The sequence below is a fragment of the Platalea leucorodia genome, assembly GCF_965183815.1.
Source record: "Platalea leucorodia genome assembly, chromosome: 9".
Taxonomy (NCBI): Eukaryota; Metazoa; Chordata; class Aves; order Pelecaniformes; family Threskiornithidae; genus Platalea; species Platalea leucorodia.
The window spans coordinates 49,909,081-49,934,241 of NC_138831.1; the positions used below are offsets into that span (position 1 = coordinate 49,909,081).

Genomic DNA, 25,161 nt, shown 5'->3' on the forward strand with positions numbered 1-25,161 from the left:
CTTTCTGGTGCTCTTTGCTAACAGATGCAATCGCTTTCCTGCAAAGACCACAGCCAGAAACCGACGCTTCCCATTTTCACTGACACATCATCATGTTTTCCTTCAGAGTTGTGTCTTAAAATTCATTTACTGTATACCTAGGTGCTCTTGTGACCATCTTTACCTAGGAAAAGCTGCTACATCTAGCCACGGTGCATTAACTTAACTGCAGAGCGGTTCCAGAGCGGTTCCAGTTCAGCACTGGAGTACCGGTACCAGGGAAAGCTAACAACCTCAAAACTGTTATAAGGATTTAAAACCAAGACGGGAATTCTTTTGTTGCTAAACAATGGTGAGGTGGGAATTCTTTTGTTGTTGCTAAACAATGCTGTGGCAGACAAAGAGAAACTAAGAGAGAGACACAAGTGTCAGGTTTGCTTTTCCACTAATGCCCCTTCTAGTCATTTCTGTAACATCTATTTTGTAAAGAAATGCTGTAGCTAAAAACAAAGCCTCTTTTCAGAAAAAAAAAAAACAACCCGCAAAACAAAAACCAAGCTGCCAGCAAAGTAAACTTTGATTTAAAAATACAACACAATACTCTTTAAGGATCATTAAAACTGTTTCCTAATATCTCCTAGCCACACTCCCTACCTTGACGAATCGTGCTTTTTTAAAGCACAGGCTGCATCTACAAACAAGACACACATTTACAACAACACCATATTCGAAAGAGTTCTTAGCATGTTAGCAAGACCTGCACCAAACTATGATCTGTGCAAACCTTAGGCAGAAGCAACGTGGACGCCTTCCCTGCGGGAGGGGGCTATCAGGCCTGACTCCTGCTGCACCAGACTCCCTGTTCTTCCGATCAAATCACGCTCGCTTGTCCTGTCAATACTTGCCCTGCGCGTTCAAAGACTTGTTCTCGTCACCGTCTGCACCAAGAGCTGTGACTCTTTCCAGGATATATTTCCTATAACACAAATCTCCTCCTCCTATTTGTAACAGGCTGAAGTGTGTTCCCCAACTGGTAATTCTGATTCCTGGGATAAGGCATCATTTATGGGAATTTAGCTGCTACTACCTTGTAAAAAGGCAGCAAAGAACTTGATTTTAATTTGTATAATTTTATTAAATTTAAATAAACTGTCACATACATATCACATGTATAAAGAATTGGTTTTATGAAGTATTGAAGTGCATTATGTTCTTCACTTCGTTCAATTAATCTGCTCTGCACTTTTGCCATTTATCGCTATTGCACAACAAATACTTAGAAAGGAAAAAAAAGTCTTCAGCTACCAAGAAGCAAACACGGAAAACTGTTCCCTACTTGGAAGGAACCACCTTCGGTTCTTTGTTACAGCTCTCTGTGCTGGGGAAAAAGGGGAGGAGATGGCAAAGTCAGGGCAAGGCCCGGCAGCTGCTTTGTGTCCTTCGGTTCAAGAGGGGGCCCCGGTGGCTGCGGTTCCTTCAACGTATCCCTGTCAAAGGAACGCTTCTTCTTAAAAATAGGTGTTTGACTATGGTGGAGCTACTGCTCGGTCTTTGTATGAGAAATGCTTTTCAAACCGCTAACAAGGCTTCAGTTCTGTTTCTTAAGAGTTGAAAACGCTGCCATTTTTACCCAGGAAATGATTTACAGCATTCTAAGAAGCCTATTATTTTAGCTTTGCTTAATCCTAAAAGGAGAGGCGATGGATGTCAAGAACCACTGTGAAAGTGCTTTCAAAATTTGAAGCTGTCAAATAATTTATGGAAAGGCACTGTCTCAAGACTCACGAAATTTATTGACATGAAAAAACAGACATTGGGAAAATTAATTTCAAAATTTCTAAATAAGATTGCTGAACACGGCATATTTTCAGATTGATAAGGAAATGCTCTTGGGGAAAATACATGCTGTTTCACAGGGGATGGCAGACAAGCACTCGAGAAGGCCTGGTTCTCCAGCAGGGCATCTGTTGGCCACCTCTTTCCACTGATCTGCTGACTGTATCACAACCGACCGCAGCAGAAAAGGAGACAGGATGGCATTTGCCTTTTCTCCTCTCTCTCCCTCACCAGCCTACGTCTTCCTTCTTCTTTTCCTAGCGCTTCCATGTTTACACTCGCCAGTGGGTCTGACTGTGTGACTGTGCAGAAGACAACGTACGAAATCTAAGGACAAACGCATTTTTTCTATCCCTTGATACCATGAAGCAGCAATTTGAGACTTGTACTCTGGTGCCTTCTAAGGAACACACAGGAGCGTAAGGCTGTAAGAAATGCACCAGGTGACGGGGCGGGGGTTTGAAATCAGAGCTTTTCTCTTCAGGTATTTAGGACAGAATCCACCAGCAGAAGGTCTGTGCATTCTGCCAGGCCTTGGAGGCCAAGCCTTGCAGAAGGTTTGGGCAGGGAACTTCACCCCTGGAACAGCAGCAAAAATCTGTCTTGCATTTAATCCCAAATTTAGTTTCTAATGGAAACCCCGGGAGTGTGGCACAACACCTGACTTGCCAGGGAAGGACCACATACTTACACACACAAACAGAATTCAAAGCCTGTGGGCCATTTTTAATAGCTTTGGCACGCAGCAGGATTAACCTTGCAGCCTTGGCATAGCATCCCACAATAGGGTACAATTCAGCAGCTTTCTCTTCATGGCTCATATAAATCTGGTTTGTTTTAACTAGTAAGTCAGCTATAAAGCTACATAAAAACATCAAACAGGCCTACATCTAAAATGTTGAGTTTAGAATTAAGTAGTCACTTAACAACCACCAGCCATATGTAGAAAGATCACTGGTAGTAAATTTGTTTATTTAAACTCCAAAGAGGAAACAATGAAAATGTTAATTTGAAAAATGTAAACTAATTATTATTTCCTCTAACTGCATGCATCGCCTTCCGAAACTCTCTGAGAGAGAATAAATGAACAGTCAGACAAAACCACTCTAACCATTAGGTGTTGTGGAATGTGTTACTTACTTACTACAATGATACAGCGAATCCTTTAACCAAAGAAAGCAGCTAAAGCTAAATGGGGCTTTTCACAATAAACGCGCGTTGCAGGAAAAGAGCGCTCTTTCAGGACTGCTCTGTCGCTTACAGCTCCAGCAGAACTTAGTTTTCTTCGTCCGAGGAGAGACCTTCAATTTCATCTCTGTCTCCTCCGATTGCCATCCAGAATGCTTTGGCCACCTAACAATGGAAAAACAGATGGGACAGGGAGAAAAATTCCCCGCAAATGACTGAAGATTTTGGATTTGCCATCCAAAAAATAGAAACTGAGCAGCAGCTAAATCTAGCAACCATGTCTCTCGGTACAATGCTAATCCTCTCTGAAGTTAAGACATTTCAGCAACACAGAGGCAATAATTTAGAATTCATGGGAGGCATATATGATGCAAAACTTGTGCTAATTAAGGCACGATTAAATTTTCCTTGAGATCAAGGCTTTTTCATTGACTTCAGTGGAAGCTGGCTTACACCCTCAGTGACTGCAGGGCCTTCGTTTCAGAAATTTTGGAAGGGGAAAGCTTTTTCTGGTGTTTCAAAATTCCAGGTTTGTTATTCAGTTCTTGGGCGATACCAGACAGTCCTCCCTGGGACTGCACGGTTTGTTCTTGCTACTCTTAACACAGGAACTCTACAAGAGAAGTAACTACGGCTTAGAAGGGAAAACCCCTTTTTTAATAACTTCAATGCCAATTTCAAAACCTCACCTTTTCGGCGTGCAGTTTTCTTTGTTCATGAGGCAACGTTGCAGCTTTATCTGTGAAAAAGAACACGACTTAGGTTGGCAACCTCAGGAGCAGGGAGAGAAACACCTATTGCAGCTGGTTTTAGGGGACTACCAAGAAACTAGTTTAAGATCGTAAAAAAAGAATCGTATTTAGTCAGAGCAATTGCAATTCCCGAACACCAGAAAGCCGATGCTTCTGAGCACACTGGATTTCATCTCAAACATTTGTAGCTTTAAACGGCAAGAGTGGCACACAGTTGTAGAGCTAAAAAAAAAAAAAAGGCTTGCTTGCAGAAAACTGCGTAGCATCAGTTCACGGTGGACAAAATCAGCGTGACAGCAGTCAGCTGAGCAATATCTACTTCTTTCAAAAGCACTGTCAAGGTGAAGGGCAAATTAATGAAAAGATCGGCTACTTATAAAAAACCTCAGACAGGAGAACGGGAATTTGTACAGTCTTCCCAATTCACACACTGGCTTTCATGCCCTTGAGTGATTCAAATCAGCGACGTAGCTCAGGACGTCTCTCCCTGGTACCTTACCTTTCATTTCTTTCAGCTTTGAAAACACCCTTTCAAAGTTCTCCAGGTCACCGTCTCTTGTGGTTAGGCTGGCTAACTCTTGAATGTCCATATCTAACATGGGATCTGAAATAAATGCATATAGGTTGGTTTAAAGTAAATTATTCTGTTTTGTCAGCAGGTATGAAAGCCTTTCTAATAAAAACAGTATTTTAACATCTGCAAACCCTGTTTGCAACCCCATAGGAGGGAAAGAAACATTTAATTTACTGATTGTTCATACAGACAACTCATGGCATCATTACAGTGGTAATTAATTTTGATACATTACATTGCAAGAGTGTTTTTGAGTTCATCCAATATTTAAGGTTTCTTGGTTATTACAAAATGATCTGTCTAGCAACAGCCACGGAGTAAATTAAAGAGTAATGAGACTACGCTTAGACCGCAACTAACAACACCCAACCATTAGAAAATCTCCACATAAAACTTGTAAGAAAGTCCCATCTCCTGGAATGGTGCAATTATTTAAGGACCTGTCGCTTAAAACACCTGAACCTCTTAGGACCGACCCAAGTAGAGTGTGCTTCATTCACCGCCTGCTGGGTCAAACTGTAATATTTTTCCTTGCAACCATAAAGCTTGAAAGTTTATTCTTAGAAAGATGTTTCTAGATAGACACAATATACACAATACGCGCATCAGAAAATTTGACAAAGTCAGATCTGAATGTTTCCAGTTGGTAGTACTGCCAGGGCTCTGTCCCACCCAAACCTGGGCCCGTTTTTTCAAGGAGGAGAACCCTAAAGACTAAACAATTAGCCTCTGCTGGCTCTGCCAAGCGCATTTATGCCATACTTTTCATTGAGAAAAAGCCAGGGGCTTTCTGGGACCATCCCAGCCAGGGGTGCCTGCTCCAAGGAGAGGATGAGCTTACCTACAATGCTGTCCATCTGCAGGCTGTTTGTGCTAGCTCCATCTTCTCTGTTGTCTAAATGGGCTTCTTCTCTGTCTGCTGATGGTGGATTGGACTGTCAGGAAACAAACAGGTATTAGAGTATAATATAATTGTGAACCTAAAAAGCATCATCAGCAAATCAGGCGCTTCCTGTTTTGACTTCAAAAGCTTACGCTTTATCTTCAACTGTTACTGCAAAACCTGTACCACGTATGTTATAAAAAGCCACTTTTGCAGCACTGGACGTAGGTGCTACATGCTTTTCTCCGATAGCTTTGTTGTTGTTTTAAATAACACTATCAAGTGATAGTTTTTGTTTTGCACAAAACACTGCTCTTGGATATTAATGAAAAACAACATCTCGAATGGAGCTTTTAATAATCTTTCCTCGGCTCCAGTGGTTCGTATGGGGTAAAGCATTTACACAGTGCTGAAGTCAGTGCAATCAACACCCAACAGCTTTCCAGACTGAGCACACAATCGGGCATCTCCAGGTAAAACGATGAGCTCTGAGGCCATGTCCTCAAAGACAGCAAGCTCACAGCCATGAGGTGACAGCTCCTAGGAACAACTGTCTCAGGAGGACTTGTAAGAAAAATGTCTGTTTTTCAGACATCAGAAATGTTTCTTTAACATACATTGCAATAGGCTGTGAAGCATCCCTTGAGAAAGGAGGAAAAAAAAAGAAAGCCCCCACCACCCCCCCACCAAGTGTGACAACAGGAAAGAGCAACGCAAAAACAGTATGAGCAAAGAACAAGAAATAGGAATTACTGTTTACTTCTGTATCTTGGTTCTCTTCTGACCCAATGCTACAGTTCGCACCTGCTAACGTACTGAGAAGACCAAAGCCCTGGGTCCTGTCTGAAAACAAAACAGCTGTTAGCTGGACAGAACCCGCAAAGTTATTACAAATAGTTGTCACTGCCCAGATGGGATAGAGAATATTTCAGCGAAGACACACACAGCACCCTGTAAAACTCTATCAGTGCACTATTTTAAGCAGAAACTTTTCCTAGTCTCTAAGCTTTTTTTAAAGTATACTAACAATATTTACTGCTAAACATTACCAACAGGGAATAGACGCGTAAGCCACAAGAGATGTGAGCTCTTTTTTCTTATTTGAAGTCACTGCTCTGTCAGGATTTGGTCCGGCAAAGCTCTTCCGATTCCAAACAAGGCGGTTTTCAAAATGCAGCAGCAGCATTTGCTGTTACTGGCGTTCAGCGGACCAGGTTTCACCGTCCATGGGAAGCAGCACTGAGATCGTGGTTAAATACAGGAAATGCAACGAGTGCTTTTGCTTATCTGATATTGTCTACATAGGTTGAGCGCTACAGCAATGGCAAAGGCAACTTTAAAATATCTAATTCGGAATTCGTGGAAGGACCCAGCCATCAAATCCAATGTTGCTTCACACTGCAAGCTGCTTCGGGCTTTCCACATCTGCTCACCTACTGTGTATTTCAATGGTATTTGAAAATCCAACCTAAACAAAAAAGTTTTAATTCAAACCTAAAACTAAACAATCGTCTTTTTCATCTAAGAGACTAGCTACAGTACAGTATTTTAAAATTAAACTAACTGTATTTTTAAAACTTTATTTTTTTACATAAAAATGTATGCATAATAGGTGATATTATGGGTTAGGTTTTTTTTCTAAGCCATGTTTTCTGCTGGCCTTGCATTGAGTAGTAAATATTTGCAGTTACACAGAGGACTCAGGAGATTTTTCTGAAAATCATAGTATTTAGTCAACTAAAAAAAAAAACAGTATTAAGTTATCATACTACAAATAGCCAGGAAACAATGACCTGTGCCAGAAAAAAGATTAAGTTTACTTTTTTTAAAAAAATGTGTTTTAAATTAATATTACACTAATGACTAAGCTCTCGACTCAAATGTTGAGATGATGTCATTTTTACACACTGTCCAAATTTACTTGCCATTTATACCAAATTTCATTTCGAAGAGCTGAATGTGTAACTAAAACCATCAGCTCTCTAGAAAACATGTAAACACGTCTCCATTAGAGAATGACTAAGACCTCATTTCCTGGGTAATAATCTTCCCCATGTACTTAGGCCCACGTGTGTCCTGTCCCAGCCCTCTTCTCCCCTCGTACTCCCCCCCAGCAGGTACTTGTTTCAACTGGCTCTGTTTTCTACAGTTTTACTGCTTTAACGGATCACTCGCCAAAGGTTTGGGAAGAAATGATTCAGTCGAGCCAAATGAATCGCCTTAAAAATGCTCAGTTGCAAGGCATGTGAGCGCCTGTGAAGTCCGCCAGCTAAATTAACAGGCATTTGAGTGATAAAAGATTGGGACTCACAACCCAAAACAAAGCGTCTTCCCCATGTTTCAGCAGGCTGAGCGAAGAGTTGTCTTCAGAGAAGCTGTAAAGATGAACATTTAGCCAATTTCTGAGTCATCTGAAGCTAGATTGGGCACTGCAGTCCAGCATGTACTTGAGCGAGACCATTCCCACACTGGCAGCGGGGTGGATGAAGTCACCTCATCAGGTACCTCTTTCCTATCTATTAGCGTTCATCCTGTACAGAAAAATGACAGGGGCTCCATCCCGCCCACCACCACACGCACAAAACCTCAGCCAGCGTAATTACAAAATGTTGTCCTCGTTAGAAAGTACTGGAATCTACAGCAGGGATCTCTGCAAAGCAGCGATTTGTTTCTGGATCGGTGGTTAGGGAGGTGGTAGACATAACACTTGGTTGCAGGCACACCCTTGAAAAAGCCTTCCTATAAACTCTTTTTATTGGATGTAAAAATTATTTCAACTTCTGGGTGCAATTCAGGAAGTGGGTGATGCCTTACACAGTGTTCTGACAGCAGCAAAGCCAAAAATTATCTCACTCAACTTATTGTAGTGGCTGCGTTATGACGGAGTCTCTCGAGTTTCACAGGTGTCACTCATCGATAGCCGCGGAGCTCTGGTACGCCGTGCTCTGGGCATGGCTTCCAGGCTCATATAGGCTCATTTCATCGCAAAACGTTTTCCACTCTCTTTCTCTATTAGTCTTCCATAGTCTGCCTCTAGCTGATGTGTGGTGATCCTGACTTCCATACAAAATTGGAATTAAAAAGTCAACATTCATAATTTGTTTAAATAACTAAGTTTAAACAGTTCCCCTAAATCAGGCCCATTCTTTGCAAAGTGAGCCAGGCTCGTTACTGGCCCCACCCTCGGGAACCAGCTTCAGCTGGGACCACTGAGCCCGTATTTAGGCAGGGAAGTGGCCAAGGAGCCTCTTTCAGAGGGCAGTGAATTGCTTCTCCTCTTGCTGTCTAGGTCACCTGCCTTTGCTCCTGAAGGGACAGCTACAGACAACCTTTGGGGGGGGGGGAAGATGTTTGCTGAGCAACTACTGTGCCCTGCAGCACAAGGGAAGGAAAACCACCTGATTCTCAGATTAAAGAGAGCTCTGAGGCCTGGATAACCAACCACTTTATACCAACTGCAAAAAGAAATTGCCCTCTGGAGACTCTCAGGTAAGACTGCTTGTTTTTCTTTTAGTAGAGACAATACTGCTTTATTTACTCTCAAAGCATGTGCTATTACTCGATGTAAAAATGTTTGTAATTCAACTATGCTATATTTAACACCTGTTTTTATGAATTGGTGTGAGAATGAATGTATTTAATGGTTAGAGGAAAAAAAAATCAAAAGGTCAAGAATTTTCTTAATAGGCGTGTGAAAAAACTACTTCACAACTTAAGAACTGTGTTTAAGATAGAACCCCTTAAAATAATGTGGGTTTAATGCTTGTACTTGAAAGTCATTCCTGCTCTGTCTGTAAACTTAAATTCTCATACAAACAGATAGCTGAAGTAAGGCAGCGCTGTAACATTGGCTTTTTGGATGGCTACACTTAACAGTGCTATAAGCCTTTACTGCTACACAAATACCTGATACTCTATGAAAAATCTTTGCATGAAGCATGACTGCATAGTTTCTAAATGACCAGCAGTTATAGTATTTCAGTAGAAAAGCTACAGTTTGATCTAGATGGCGGCCAGTTTCCAGGATCAGGAGGAAGTTGAAAACAAAAGATACATTACAGGTTGTAAAAAGTTTTATTTTAAGTAAAATGAGCTCAACGATTTCTCTTTGAAGGCACAGTCAGCTGCAACAACTTCCAAATATAGTTCTCTTCCTGAGGGGTTTGTAGTAACTTGCATCAATGCTATGTGGTTTCTGTATTGCGGAGATAGAAGCTCTGGATTTTCAAGGAGCCTGACCTTTACAGAACACACTAATGATGCATAGGAATTTCCACCCCACGAAGAACTGAACACATGACTAAGTTCTGTTCTTCTGTAATGTGGCATCTGCCAAATGCAGGAAATACAGTGTTAAGAAAACAGTTTTAGTGCTAGTGAGAGAACTTTACACCATCTCAAATGGGTACCAATTTTTCTACAATGGTTCCATTAAGTTAGAACCAACCTTAACCTCATTCTGATGTGGTATGAGAAATACTCAGAAGGCTACCTTAAAGAAAAAAATAAGAAAATATTATTGGGTTAGTAGTTCTCATCCTAGTTGTACTGAGTCCCAGTAACCATCTTGCAGTTATAGGAACTAGCAGAAGCCTCTCAGCACTTGAAATCATTACGCAGTTAAAAGACATAGTAAGGAAGAAGCTGCAACAGCGGAAAATTGTCCATTAGGGAGCAGACAGACATTGGAAGGTTGCTAGTGGGATGAGACTTTGTGAAATAAGAAACGTAAGGCCAAGCACTCCACAGGAGTTCAATCTTCCTACATTTCCTGCAACAGCCTGTGTTATTAGAAAGGTAATTAAAGGAATGGAATAATAAATGGAAGTATCTACACTTGCAGTAACTCTGGGTTAGCCACAGCGTTTCCTTTTCTAATGACTCTAATCCTAAAGTGATATTTCCAAAATTCTAGCTCTACCTGATAATCAGTTATCTGCAGGAAATTATCTGGGGTTGCCTCTTTTTGCATTGTTTTCAAAAGATTCTGTGGCTTTCATGTACTCAAGTGGGGTTTTCTGCAGGGAAGACAGTCCTTCTTGCAATGCACTTAGTATGTCCTTCAACAGACATTTGAAATCACTTCTTTGCCAAATCTCATCTCTGCACTTGCTATTCTCATCCCTGTTTTAAATATTTTTTCAAAAAACTATAACAAAGTTGGAATTTAACACTCGTCTTCTACACTAAACTATGTATCAGTTTTTAGACCGAGCTGATAACGACTAGCTATTTGCTGCTAGAGTTTGGTGAAACAAGCTTTCATTTTTCATTGGAATTTGAAGAGTCAGTGGAATAGTTAACTGAAGTTATTGGTAGTGAGCAAGTCCAAGTACAGAGGGAACAGGAACAGATGCTGAAACAGGAAAAAATCTCACCCACTGCCTGTAGGTTTCCCTGTGTGTCAAGGGACAATGAAAGCAATACCTGAAACCTTACTTGTTCCATGGAGAAGGTTGAGGGTGGTCTAGTTCTCTTTATACTGATGCAGTGGCAGTAGTAGTGGCACTGTGGCTGCTCAGTTTAAACTTTTGCTAAAAATACTAAGCCCTCTAGGCCTTGCATTCTCCAGAATTCATGTAAGAGGAACCTGTGTTACATACCGCTCTTCATGACTACGTTGGACCACACGTTGGCATTCAAAGCTTGCACAATTCGTTTCACTCCGGTCGACTCTGGAAAGTCATCTAAAGCAAAAGACAAAGACATTGCACTCCTAACAATTAGACCAAAACCCATTACGTGCCTGAAAGTAAGAAGGTCTGTGTCTGAATCCCTGTCCTATCTTATCACAATCAATATGCGTTTTGTTAGGAAATGCAGATTTCTTGCCTTTGCTTCATGAGAGGCCAAACCAAAATAAATGAGTCCCTCACTTCTTGGCCTAGGCTTCCAGCTATTACGAACTGTGAGCTCGCAGCCTTTTGTAGGGAGATCTAAATTCTGAGTGGCGTTTTGTTAAATATTTAGCATGAGGCCTATGTCGTTAAATAACATATAAGTAAATTTAATAGTAATAGACAATTTTTAAGTTGCTGTTGCTTTTACCCCAAGATCTTTTAGAAAGCTGTATGGCATAAAAATAGATGCTAGAATTAATTTTCCTTCTTTTAGAAAGTAAAGAACTCGAGGCAACCATTTAAAAAAGGTGCGGTGCTTGTTAAAAATGAAAATGATCGTTGTAAAGCTATCTTCACAACATCTAACTCCAAGCGTACCAGTAATCCTGTGAATTACAGTAACTTCAAAGACCCGGGAAAGCATTATTTGGACTTCAACTTATTTACTGAATAGATCTGATGCAACTTCATGAAGTAAGTTTTCCCATTTTCTCAGTTTAGTCAGCTTCCCATGTTTGTGCAGGTCTCAAAACAATAGGGGGAAAAAAAAAACCAAACCCTTTGGATACAAAAACGTGATTGCTTAAAACTCTTCTAGGATGACTCAGGGACAGGTGTAGTAATTGCAACTGCCTTTAATTCATTTAAAGCTGTCTATGACCCCTTAGATCAAATATTTTGCCCTCTATGACACTGCTCTTTGGTTTTGTATCAGTCTTGCTATCCAGAGACTCAGAGTTCTTGTCCTTACTGCACAACTGATTGACAGTGTAGTCATAGCAAGAGGTCCGGTTCGTCTGTGATGAGCTGCCAGAATGTTTTTTGCCAGAAATGCCAGAAATATTTTTGAACAGATATTGGCCCAGTATGTTTACTGCATCCATTTTATCTTTTGTAAGTAATTCATACAGTGTGTTTATGGGGTAAATATGTTAGTCAGTAGAACACATTTCCTCCTATGCATGAGTCACAGTGAATCAACTCCCATATTAAAAATCCAGGAAAGAACATAGATCTTAATGCTCCAAAGATTAACATCCTGAGCTATTATTATTCCCATTACTTGTTTTATTTAAACAGTAAATAGCTTGTTCTTTACAACAATTATTCAATAGAAAAAAAACTTGACTTAATGTTACTAGTATTTCCTTTTAAAGCATTTCATAAAAAAACTTTAGTCTAAGGGGTGTCCACTTCTGATTTTTCTGGTTTCTGTAAATCAGAAGTATGTGTATCCCTTCCTGCCTGACTACCAAAGTGCCAAAAAGAAATGTATCTTTAAAGACATGGTGGGGGGAGAAGGGGTGATCTTAGCTACTCAGACACAATTTTTATCTAGGCCTTTAAAGCAGGGAAGGAGTGGGACTTGAGTTCTAGCTTAGGCCTTTAGACTAGATTATTTTTGGTGAGAGCTGTGTACTTGGTGAACCTGAAACAGAGCAAATGTTAGTGACTAATCCGACTCAAGCCTGGAAATGGAGTCAGTTATCTCATTTTGGCTCTATAGAGGTAAGATGTAAATACTTTTTTTTTGTATCACTGAAATGAGGAGGTAAGGCTGATGCTGATAAGGCTGTCAGGAAGTGCATAGTCACTTTTCAAGAGTGGAACATCACACATCACACTTTTGACTTTGCTTGATGGGTTTTTTCAAGCTATAAACATATGGTCAGCCAGTGATTTTGAAACTGGTTTATTTCCTGTGTAGCACAGCATGCAATTCTAAAATGTTTTTAACCATCTCCCCTTTTCAGCCTATCGTGTCACTGTCTGAATAATGTCTATCTTCCCCTGGTATGTACAATAGTTTTAAAAGTATTTTTTTAAAAAAAACAAAGAATTTTCCTGCCCTTGTGCATCTTTCTGGTGGTTGTTTTTTAGATTTATTTCCAAAGTGGAATATAAATGCTTCTCATCTATCAATACAGTCCTAGGATTAGTGCCAGAAAAAGGAGCAGATATTATTTTTGTGTAGGTGCTACATAAACAGCAGCTGTATTTGGGAGGAGACAAATGGAATTTCTTGGAGGAAATAACCTCCTTGTCCTCCTGACCTTTTATAGCTGAGACTAAGCCTCACCAACTGGGAGCGTTCCATGCTGTAATCATGTAGCACGTAAATAAAGTTATGTCCCTTGCAATTGTTTAGAAATTATTTTGGTATGCTTTTTCGTTCTAAAAATTAAAACAGAAGTAGCAGTCCTACCATCTTCATCAGGCAGCTCCTCAGGGTTAAGTTCTACCAGTTCAAAGCCGTGCTTGATGCACCATTCTTGAGCTTTCTGTCTGTTAACACCTAAAGTTGGGAAACAAAAATGCGTACTAAACATACACATGTGAGACCAATATCAGCAGTTGAATCTTTAGCTGCATTTCATTCCCTCAGTTGTTTGCTTATTCCGGATTGTATGGGGAAAAAAGTATATAGTAGCTGGCGTGGGTCCTCCATTCACTTTGAATTTGATTCCAAAAGCTCCAGAGTTAAACTCCTCCTTTGAATTGTTTTTTCAAATATCATACAAGCAAATGGTTTTGCAGTGGGTACTCAAAGGGAAATGAAAGTGAAGTGCCACAGTGAACGAAGAGTTCTATTAACTCTAGGTTTGAATCTGTTGAAAGTCGCAGGGAGGTATCTGCGCCTTCCAGCTTTCTGTTGTATTGCATGTACTAATCTGGAACCAAAGCAAACATGCGTATTTAATGTCCAAACAATCAAAAAGGATGAACGTACTTTCCACTGTAGTTAAGCAACCAACAGTCATCCTCATTCTTCACCAGAGAGGATCATGCACACCCAGTAACATGAATGCCTTTTCAGTTACCTTGCAGTGCATGCTGGCATACTAGGAATGGGATACGCAGAGCTCATTTTAAGCAAGCTTGTAAAATTCTGATTCAGTTTTAACCACAACGAGCTTAAGACTCTTCTGTTTCTGGTCATGAGAGTAACCTGGCTCTTCTCAAATCTCAAGCCCAGTCTGACACATTTTGAGAAACAATTGTGCTGATTTAACTAGAAAATAAATTATTAGGCAAGGTTAATAACTCTAAGTCAGTTTGGAACTTCTTTGGGTTTCGTACCATTTTCAGAGACTCTGTTGCAAACCAGGATCATGACTTCTGGTAACCACTCTTCTGTCAGGGGAAGCCATTCAGCGACACTATCAAGTCCAGATTTCTGAAGGGGAAAAAAATGAAAGTTCTTTGGAATACATCCTCAAATACTTCAGTTTTTAAACTAGTTTTAAATCGTTAATAGTATTAGAATAAAAGCAATGAGGTGAGGAACTATGCTAGGCTGTATGTCAAGTATGTTTAAGGCACTTGTGTTCTAATCGGAGTAGTTGACTTATACACAACTTCCTTCTGATTCTTGACTTCCCTTAGAGATGAGCTAATCCTACTGCCTTGGACCTCCTTTTCATGTTTAATATTAATATCATGCAATCCTAGTGTAGATCAGGAAAGATTTTTACTTAAGGCTAATCATGAGTATTTAATTTTGAGCACATCTCGGGTTTAATGTGCAGCTACTACATCTTCTACACTAAAGTGCATGTTACGGGGGCTGGTGAACTAATCCCATTGCTCTCGTTTATTTTGAGACAGCCCTGAGATGTCTGGTTAAAGGTATCTTTGCAGAATGTGTGGTATGCATCCTTTCCCATCTGTGGTGAAAAACAGTTCTTTATTTAGAATTTTTTTTTTGTCTTGGAATCTTCCTGGCTTTTGCTAAAGCACTGTTTTCACTGCTGCCAGCTTAGTAGAAACAATTTTGGGTAAAATGATAGCACTGAATCTCACATTTAGCTCCCTCATTCTTGGCTATCCTAAAGCAGCCTTTCTGAACTAGCATCAGCTAGGAGTAAAGCTGGAGGTGGTGGGCTGGAGGAGGATTTGCCTAACTTAGTGGCATATTTGCATCCTGAAAACCTCTCTTCCAGCTGGAGTATAATAGTAAAGGGGAAGGAAACTACTTCCATTGTTAGCAGGCAAAATTTAACATTGATCTACTGACAATTAATAGAACAGCCTAAAAGGAATGGGTGGCACGAGATGAAGAGAATATAATTTGTGGTTATCGCTGTGATAAGGCAAATATATCATACAGATAAAGCAGTAGAATGAAGCAGAAGAGTCTTACTATTGTGCTGTCGAAGTACACAACAAATGCTTGCACAGATTCAGCAATATCTCCAGTAACAAGAAATGTGTTTGGTACTACGCAGAGGTGAATATCTGCGGAATAATATTTATTATCTATTGTCCAGGGGTAAAAATTAACGCTTCCACTTGTAGTTGCACCCACACTAAGGTCATCTTTTCCTGTGATACCTGTATAAAAGAAAATGAATGAGACATGATAAAGCCAGCATCAAGAAAATAATTTATCTAGAGAAGCTTGATACAATGCCAATACAGAGCCATCTTTATATAATAAACAGTATATATTTAAGATCTTTAAAGCTTCAAACTCAATTTGTTACTCTGTCCTAAGTTTTAGTTAGCTTTCAAAAGAGTTTAGTTTCAAAAAAGTTTATTATCTAGCTTTCAAAACAAAATATGGTACAGAAGCTCTTCAGAAAGCAAGCCTTTTTTCCTGGAAGTGCCTTTTAAAGTGTTAGTCTCAAACTTGCTAACTGTAAACAGGATGTATAGAGAGAATACCTAGACTTTATTACAGCAGAAACAAACCTTGCATGTTCGTTCAGATGTAAAGAACTGTTTGACTGTGACCAAAACCTGAAGGTAACTAATGAGAAAATAAACCAAGTTACTACAATTCAGTTGTAGTTCCCATTAAATTCCACGTAGGAGTCCGACAATTAAAATCCAAGGCAGTCCGTTGATAACGTAGTGTTAAACACTGCCCTTCGTGTGCTGGTAGCAACCTTCACAGCGCACGCTCCCATAGCGTGACAGCCACCTGGTGGAGTTGAATTATAGGTAGTAGCAGAGCATCCCATCTATACCTTGCCGGAAAGGGCAGAATATCTTCTTCGGGCTGGAGAAACCTATGGACACTTGAAACCACAGGTCAATTGTACAGAAAATTGACTGAGTCTTCAAGCATTTCCTTGGGCATCAGAAGAGTTAAAAAAAATGAAATAAAGTACACAGGTTGTCAAAGATCTTAAGGGTCATGTTTTAAAGTTACTGAGAGACAGTTCCTGGAGATGCTAGAACAGACTGTTCCCCAAATAGTCTGGATGTGAATTTGAAATTATACATATCTTATCACTAAAAAGGCAGGAAAAACTCATTGCTAAGGTTGCTCTAGAAAGGCTCAATGATTTTTGCAACTAACTGCAACGCCTGAGAAATCTAACTGGTGAATAAGCATGATGGACAAGGCAGCACAGAGGAGATCTAAACCAGAAGGATTATTTGCAGCGGTAAGGAGGAGGACACAGGGAATCTGAGGGAGAAATTTGATCTCAGAAACAGAAACCTGGGAGGGAATCTTCTGTTCAGGTTTCTTTTTTTTTGGGGGGGGGGGGGGGGGGGCAGCAGCAAAAAAAAAAAGCCACATCTACATGCTTTTTCCAGGTTAAGAAAGTTTGACTTTTTGATTTGGATGACGATAGTTTTCAGAGGGATTGGTCTTCAGTCAGAAGCTATGCTGTGATAAGACTATCCATGTCACCTTGGGGCTGGGGGTGGTGACACTGAGTCAATACCAAATGAACCCTGACTCTAAACTTTGTATTCTTAGGGCACTAGCTTATTCATATGAATACGGAAGAGACTACCAATACAGCTAACCAAAATTGGTAATCTTGAAAGATTTTCATTCTTTCACAGCGTTTTTAATCACTCTTAAGCAGCGCACACCAGTGCCAGTAGCACACAGAAGCTGTTTTCCCATGCTTATCTTATAATAACTTGTATACATGGATCTCTGCTTGCCCTGCAACACTGCCCAGTAATACTGCCGTCACTTTGCAGCAGGTATCTCTCTCCTGCTTGCATTAGCTCTGCTGACATGAAGCAAACACCTGTGCATTCATCTGCCAGGGAAACACAAGAAGAGCTTTTCAGTTAGTTTTAAACCCAAGCTTTTCAATTTAGGCTACACAAATAAATCAAGTCTACTCTTATTCCCGCCCCCCTGATTAATTGGTAAAACAGATCATCAAATGATAGCATGTCACTTTAAAACATCTGTAGCTTTAACGTACATATTCTATCATAATAAAGACACTTTGGTAGATGACAAGTTATTTTTTTCTGCTTAAAACCGGAGCTTTCAGAAGGACTAGATGTTAAGTGCTGTACTTGGTATAATTCAGTTTGGTAAACAGGACTCTCTTTAATATGTGCCAATCGCTACTAGACTAGGAGCTTCTTTTAAATGGGTATTAGGGCCAATGGAGGTAGCTTTCCCCCTGCTTAGATATAATGTGCCAAAATTACAGCAACTGGGAGAAGAAACAAGGTAGGCAGACAATGTCACTGTACGTGCCCAAAACACAGGGATGCCTCGTCTTTCCAGAATTATCTATTGCCTAGCTTTTCAAATGCAGGCATAATCTTAATTTTTTTTGCCCTGGAGACCAGATGTTTTGTTTGGAGGTTTTGAATGCTGCATAAAATATGCTATAAATTTCCCTTTACTACTGTTTTGACAGTTAAATAACTAAATAAAAATCAGTTCCAAGCTAACAGAATTGCAAGTCAATGCCACAAGAAGCTAAGAATAAAGGAGCCCATAGAAATTACCGAAACACAGAAAACTGGCAATAAGACTCAAAGCCAAAGGGAGGAAAACGCGGTGAGGAAAGGAAGTCAGTTCAAAAGCCACTCAGTGAAGCTGGCCATCCTAGCAAGAATACAAAAGGAAAGAACTTCTCATGAAAGACTTTCAAAAGCTGATATGAAAGAACTTTCACATTTGCTTTGTAAGTGATTTTTTTTTTTTTCTTCTTACAAGAGAGTTCACGGACAAATTTAGGCCTCAAAGTACTGCTAGAAGAATTGAGGACATGTCCCATTTCATTTATGTGCTACTTGTTCCTGTATTTTAAGCAGTCGTCTTTCATCCCATTGTGCTTCTGATTACCCATCCTTCATCCAAAGAGATTTTGCCAGTCCCCTGTGAAATTTCTCTCCCAGTAAAAATGGATGTTGCACACTAAACTTAAAGGACTGCAGGAACCTTCTGAAAGAACTCGGACTCGGTGTGTCTCAGCCTGCATGTAGGATTGTAACAAATTCCTGCCGTGAATTATCAGGCTGTTCTGCAGTAAACTAAATGCAGTTTGGGTATCTTGTGAATAGTGCTCTTCTACAAAAGTCACTTAGACCAATTAGGTTTGGGCCTTTAGAGTAAATCAGCAGAGACTATGAAAGAAATGAACACTGCAACTCAAACTGAGTTGTCAAGGACATATTCCATGTTGGAACTAGTTTTAAGGATTACATTACCACCTCCGGATTCCAGGAATTTCTTTCCAAGACAGCCTATATTTTAATGAAAAAAGTAAATTTGGCCAGAATAGTTTCATATCTAATTTTAGAGAATATTCGTCAGAATAAACCCCATTCACTTTTATTTGGATACAGAATAAACGTCTAGAAAATTAATATGGCAAAAAGGAGGTGGCTTGTCAAACTTATCTCTAGTGAGTTACTCATTTTTAATTTTAAACTCCCCAGCCATTGAAAGTGTCAGTGGTTTGCCATCCAAAGAGCCTGGAAAACCAACTGAGTCACTCTGACCACAACAGTAGGCAGACCTACTGGGCTGACTTAATTAGCTTGCCTTTTCATAGAGCAGAAGTGGCTTGTTTGGATGACAGGAATGCAAACGGACTCCAAATGCATCACCATTAAAGAGTACTAAAAACACACGTGGAAAAGTTCAGGCCACAAAAGAACATTGCTTAGTGTCATTCACAATCACGATTTAGAGATCAAGGTCCTCTAAGAAATACTGCAACTACTAATGCTGGACACTTCTTTTACCGAAGTAACTTTTACAATCTTACCAATAACTGCTGAATACTAATTAAGACATAATGTATTTCAGTGTCCCATAGCTCCGTATAAAAGCATTTTAGAGCAATAGAAGCTTCATCTACAGTGAATTATTTGAGGCTAGGGACCAAACAGACCATTTCTAAGCCAGCTCCAGTATCATCCTCGGGTCGTTACCTTCTGCATACGTTGGCACTACCCACCTATGCAACCTCCAAAGCCCCTGTACTAACGCCCACCTACGCTAAGATCACCACATTGGCTGGACAAGGACAATTATCTTCCTCCAGTTTACCCCAGTTCATGACTCACTTTGCCCATTTTCTATCAGAAAACCATTTCGGAACACAAGAGCAACTGACACACGAGATCAGTTCATGGCTCAGTCCAGTCACTGACAGGGACTGGTATCATATAGCTCAGTGAACTTCCAAACTTCTGTGGAATCTGTCCAGGGGAAAAAAGGGTTGGTTTTTTTTTTTTTTTTTAAATTCCAGGCAGTCAGTCAGTAGCTTGTGTTTTCTGGCAAATTCATTAGTTGTGTCCTTTCTTTACTCACAAGTATCTATAATTTTTAATAAATTGGACAAAATTGACTGATACTTTTGGAAATTAATTTCAGCTATTTACATAAATGTTTGCTCATTTTACTGATTTGAACTTGTTGAGTTTTAATTTCATGAGCTTGCATACAGACAAGATAAATGAAACTATGGTTCAGAAGACAAGAAAAAGGACATGGCAAAATTGTGAAACCTAACATTCGCTCCCTTTTTGTAATACAGAGGCTTAGTAAGTATTCTGTTAGTGCAAGGCAGCAAATACTGTTTTGGAAGGAGAACTGGAGACCAGAAATAACTTTTCAGAAAGGAGCAGAATAATAATCAAAGAACCAGATGTAGATCTCTTGCTGCTTGCTGCAGTGTTCCCTGTTCTCTAATACCCAACTGGTATTTAAGCACTTCTACTATACTGTGTCTTTAACAGCAATATTTTTTCAGAATTGTTACAACTCCTCTATGCAGTTTTTTTTTTCCAAAGGGATTAAGGTATTGATCACTCTTCCTAGAGTTTTTCAGATTGAATCCATGCTGTAAGAACACAATTCAGTTTTCTACAATGCCCTAGATGATCCCAAGTCCTCTTAGTTGGTAGGTACACCAAGTAGTTCTCACATTCTGGGCCTTGAGAGCCACCTGGTGGAATACACCATAAAAATACTCCTGCAAATTACACAAGGAGTAAAGAGAACTCAGAATTATGCATTCAAGGTAGATATTTTGCTGTGGGGGAGGAGGGGAGTGGTAAAGTCAAAAAAGGGGGGGGGAGGAGAATCACATCAGACAGAATTTATCTGTTGGCCAGCATTTTTAAAAACTAAAACAATCTTATTTGCTGTTTTATTTTGTGATAAATATATCTAAGACAAGAGCCAGTCCTATTCCATGCATTTTAAATAGCTTTGTTTTGCCACAGTATCTAATGAAATAAAGCATTCAGGGCATCCCACAGCAACTTGAAAGAATAAAAATATAGCTAGCAAGTGTACCATAATAGTCTTCTCATCCTCAAGCCATTTCCTACTTAACAGGATGAAAACACTGGAAAGAGCCTTGTAATTACCCTGGAAAGTTCTAGCAGGCAGCAGGAGAAATCTGTTCTCGTACACCTCCGAACAGCGGCTTCTTTCTACTTCTAGGTTTGCTTAGAAAGAGCACGTACCAGGGAAATCCAGCAACACAGGGGCAAAAGCAGTGATAATACTGATAAGGGCTTTCTTTCATGTTTATGTCATAGACTCAAAACCCAACCGCTACATGGATTCTACCAACCAACACAGTATTTAAGAGCATATTTAACCATACATGCTGTATCTCAAACACTGTACTGCCTCAGAGGTGCTCATGTAATGGTCTTGTTCTCAGTGTTGAGCTAAACCGTTGTCAAATAATGCCTCTAACCTGGTGTGATGCTTTCACACTGCAAAAGCACAAGTTCTGAGAACGGCACCAGTGTTTTGTGCCAACCCACCAAAACCCTTTAGCCCAGCCTACTGTAGCCAGCCACAGCTGCCTTGTCCTTACCAGTATGTCCTTGAATGTTTTACAAGGCTTGTTCTGCTTATGCTCCTGGATCTGATGTAATTTCACTTGCTATACAAAGCAGGGACTTAAAATTCTCATGGTATTTATTTTAGTAAATGATCATGTTTCTTTCAGGAAGATTTTAATGTCTTTTGTGGAGAAACCCAATCAGAAGACACAAAGACTATCTGTAAGACTCCAGTTTTGGTACTGGAAAACAGTGGAGGCCTAGACATTTCAAAGTAAGTACTATTTAAAAAAAAAAAATCTTAAGTTTTAAGACATTTTCAGATTAAATTGCATTTCTATGAAGCTTTTTGCTCACCTTCCTTTTTTTACTTATTTAATTTCACTATGAAAAATAATCAAAGGAAACCTACAAGAACTTTGCATGATTCCTTCTAATTTGCTTACACCTTCCTCAAAAATAAGCAACAACCAATAATAATCACCTTTGGTATGGAATCCTCAAACAATTCAATATCAATCCAGCTGCTTTGACAGAGTAGCCTTTGACTGCAGACCTTATACTGTCATTCTTGTTTCAAAATGTGGTTTAATGAGCTGGAGGGAGCCGGCCCCTGGGGGCAGCCCTCTGCTTTATGAGGTCCTAAGTAAGATCTCACTCAGAAACAGCCAAAATGCAGAAAAGGGGGTGGGTGTGTTAAGTTATACATCTTAGTATGCACATTGACGTGTTCATGACAGTTCCCTAAAAAGCAAGGCTGTACTAACAAGTTGTAATGGCAAAACCAAGATATGAACAGCTCCTTCCTGGAATCCCCTTCATTTTAGAATTACTAAAAACTCCACCAAAGTGTTCTCTGCCATCAGGTCTTACTCTTGTGTTCCCTTTTTCAAGCCATAAAAAGGGGAACTGGGTTCCAGGAAAACCACTTCCTACAAAATGAATTCTATGTATTTGATATGGAGTGAGTGTAATCTACAATTCTGACAACTGCAGAAAGGAAGAATTTTCTAGCTTTCCCTTTTTCGTGCTTCTGCTTTGGGACAACAAATGGTCTAATGCATGAAAGCAAGCCTGAGTAAAGCAAGAGTTCACCAGGAATTTTAGAAATTCTACTATCCTTGAGGTCCAAGATAGTCTGTTCACTTTGTTAATGGAAAGATGAAACCAGAGGGACAGTATTTAGTCTGCTTTTGTTTTTCCCTTGCCTACACTCCTGAGCCACTCTGGTTGCTCTGGTGTCCCCGCCTTGTTCTAGGGGCCAGCTGGGCCACTGACATGTCCCAGTGAAACAAGGTCATTTTTGCACTCTCTGTGAACGACCAGAGTGGCCAGCAGCAAACCTCCTGGTCTCACGAATCTGTTCGTCATTTGTTATTGAAGAAGGCAGTATTCAGCCTCAAAGTAATTCCCATGTTATTTAGCCCAGGTATAACTTATGACCGTTTATTCACACCTAAGACATGGCAAGTGGCCAGTGGGTAACGAAGCATTTTAGGATGTGGGGCTTCCTTTCTTCCCCTGTCGGTTGTGGTGGTGGTATCGCCTGCTCCCTGCTGTCAGCGGGTACAAAACACACAATCCGCGGCTCTATACGGTCTCTCTTAAATAGCTCATTTCCTTAAAGCTACAAGGAAGCCCCCGACGACCTCCTCGAGGGCCACAGGCCCGGGGGCCGGCAGGGGGGCGGGCGGCCGCCCTGGCCGGGGCTCGGCCGCTCGGGGGACGGTGCCCGAGGCGAGCACGGCTGCCCCGAAGGGCCGGCCTGGGGGTGCGGAGCTGCCAGGCCGAGGCCTGCAGTTGCGGGCGGGCCGGGCCCCCGCGGCTGCGCCCGTCCGGGTCCCGCAGCGCGGCGACGACGCCGACTCACGTTTGACGAGCTCCTCGGCCGCGAAGCCGGCGGCGCAGCTGGTCACCAGCGCGAAGGGCCCCGCCGCCGCCATGGCGCCCGCCGCCGCGCCCCTTCCGGCCCCGCCGCTACCACCCGCCTGCGGGCGGCGGGGGAGGGAGGCGGCGAGGGGGGAGCCGGAGAGCGGGCTCGGCCCCCGTTTGACGTGCGCTCCCCCCCCCCCCCCCCGCGGCGAGGCGGATGGTGCGGTCCGGCCAGCGCGTCCCGTTGCTAGGGGCGAGGGCGGCAGCCGCCATGGCCGGCTTCGTGGAGCCGGGGCGGGAGGCGGGAGCCGTCCCGGTGCAGGTGGGTCCGGGCAGGGCCCGAGCCGGTCCCCTCCTTCCCCGGCCCCCGCGGGACCCCTCCTCCCCGGGGAGGCCGCCTCGGCTGAGGCGCGGGCGGCGCGGCCCGCTGCTGAGGAGGCGGGAGGGCTCAGCCCCGGCGCGAGGGAGCGGCTGCGGCGCCGCCGCTGCATTTTACCAGAGGGCTTGGCCTTTGTAAACGTTGCGATTCTTAGCGTCATGCAACCTTGAACTTTCCTTGGTTAACACAGCGTAAATATACCTTTTTGACGTGGGCTGACATGATCTCCTCACAGGCTGCCTCTTAACACTTTTGAGATTCCTGCACAGTTAAGCCATCTGGGCTGAGAGAGACGTTTGAAACATCTAAGGAAAGATCATTCCTTGGCAAAGGACCTCAGTCCTGAAGCTTATTGCCATTGCTTTGTGAGATTTGTTTTAAAATTACCTTTTTTCAGGTTTTCTATAATCAATGGCTTTAAAGTCATTGCCTTTGTACTCTCTTATTTATAAAAGTACAGAAGTATGGCAAGTCGCCTGTATTTCTTTCCTGCATTTAGGAAGCGTTTAATTTGGATTAAATCCTGCAACATAATCCCATGGGTTTTGGTTATAGGTATGATTTTTGTCATACCTTGCTTTTTAGGGTCAAGAAGACCTTCACAACCTTAAAGTTAAAGCGAAGAATATCAACTCGAAAGGAAATGTAAAAGCTGTGGATATTAGCGACCTCAAAACAGCAATTGAGAGAACTGAACTTGGGCTGAGAGTAAGTAAAATGGAGCAGATCCAGAAGACGGTTCAGTTTTTGAGATCTCTGTCAGTAATTCATTTAGAGTACATGGGGCCGTGTATTTGTCACCCTGCAAGATCCCTTTCTGATTAGCAAATGATGGGATTTGTCCGACGTCACAGTTCAGAATGATGGCTTCCTCTTTTGGGTTGTCAGAATTAACTGATCTTGTGCCTCATACCATTAGCCAAAACCAGATTTAGTCCAACGGAAGCACAACCCTATCAAGTTTTCAGTCAAGTAAAGATCTGGATTGCTAAATTAACTGAGTTAAACAAATTCAATATCCCTCATGCCTTTGTAATAGTCTAAACGTTATTTTTTCCTTCTAACAGAAACATGCTGAAAATTATTTAAATGCTATAGACAGACAAGCGTTAACTATTTCTTCTGCTGATAATAAAGAAGTACATTCAAAAGAGCCCCCTAAATGGTAAGTGAAACAGCTGTTTTATCGCAGAGATAATGCAAGCAGCAAGACAGAAAAACTGTGGTATCAGAACCTTGTAAAGCAAATGGGAATATTGGCCCAGATTAGCTTATTTTGGTCATTTGCATTTTGTTTTTATTTTGTTTAAGTTAAAAAACAGTACAAAAGTAAAGGTATTTCTAAGTAGCTACAGAAACCTTCTGCTAACTCCTGTGATTTTTTTTTTTTTTTTTTGCTAAACACAAATTTAAATAAAAACATAGTCTTTCAGATTCAACCAGATGGGAGCAGTATGGGTTTAATAGGTAAAATCAAAGTGATTTTTAAAAACTTCACTGTTTGTTTCTTTCTAAATCAGGGGGCTTCATTTTGGTGCTTCCCAGAAACAGCTTATTTTACCGCGAGTACCTGTTGAGCCCGTGACTGTCCAGGAATACGGCAAATCAGCACTACGCGCTTCTCAAGGTTCCCAGGTCTGAAATAACATACTACTTATTCTGCCAGAGACCCCATTAAATGAGTAGGCTGGTGTCTTGTAGGTTACCAGTTGATCCCATAACGTTATGTTCTGACTCCACATGGATTCAGTTTTTGATAATATACCACTATTTATTAAAAAAATTCTCAGTAGGATAAGCAGGCTGAGAGATAGGAGCCTTCTCCC

The 25,161-nt window shown here is 41.1% G+C and overlaps 2 protein-coding genes across 6 annotated transcripts in view; one reads left to right on the plus strand and one right to left on the minus strand.

The window, feature by feature from the left end:
* Positions 1 to 1,351: 1,351 nt before the first annotated feature.
* AAGAB (alpha and gamma adaptin binding protein) lies at positions 1,352 to 23,063 on the minus strand. 5 transcript variants are annotated; one of them, XM_082321462.1, is made up of 11 exons: positions 22,955 to 23,063; positions 15,748 to 16,129; positions 15,197 to 15,387; positions 14,134 to 14,230; positions 13,259 to 13,348; positions 10,816 to 10,899; positions 5,973 to 6,055; positions 5,171 to 5,264; positions 4,255 to 4,359; positions 3,693 to 3,742; positions 1,352 to 3,168 (listed from the first exon to the last, which is right to left on the minus strand). In XM_082321462.1, exons 2-11 carry the CDS (start codon positions 15,752 to 15,754, stop codon positions 3,091 to 3,093), a joined length of 879 nt encoding a protein of 292 aa, XP_082177588.1. In that variant the 5' UTR covers positions 15,755 to 16,129; positions 22,955 to 23,063; the 3' UTR covers positions 1,352 to 3,090. The 5 variants fall into 5 exon arrangements, with proteins under 5 accessions (XP_082177588.1, XP_082177589.1, XP_082177587.1 ...); XM_082321463.1 differs by having other exon boundaries at positions 15,748 to 15,805; positions 22,955 to 23,052; XM_082321461.1 differs by having other exon boundaries at positions 15,748 to 22,640; positions 22,955 to 23,009.
* Positions 23,064 to 23,173: 110 nt separating this feature from the next.
* Positions 23,174 to 25,161, plus strand: part of IQCH (IQ motif containing H) — a gene marked incomplete at both ends in the record, with an annotated part of 71,253 nt that continues 69,265 nt past the window's right edge. The window contains 4 exons of the mRNA XM_082322390.1: positions 23,174 to 23,278; positions 23,921 to 24,043; positions 24,403 to 24,500; positions 24,856 to 24,970. Of these exons, the coding sequence (XP_082178516.1) occupies positions 23,174 to 23,278; positions 23,921 to 24,043; positions 24,403 to 24,500; positions 24,856 to 24,970 (441 nt within the window). The remainder of the gene's footprint in view (positions 23,279 to 23,920; positions 24,044 to 24,402; positions 24,501 to 24,855; positions 24,971 to 25,161) is intronic.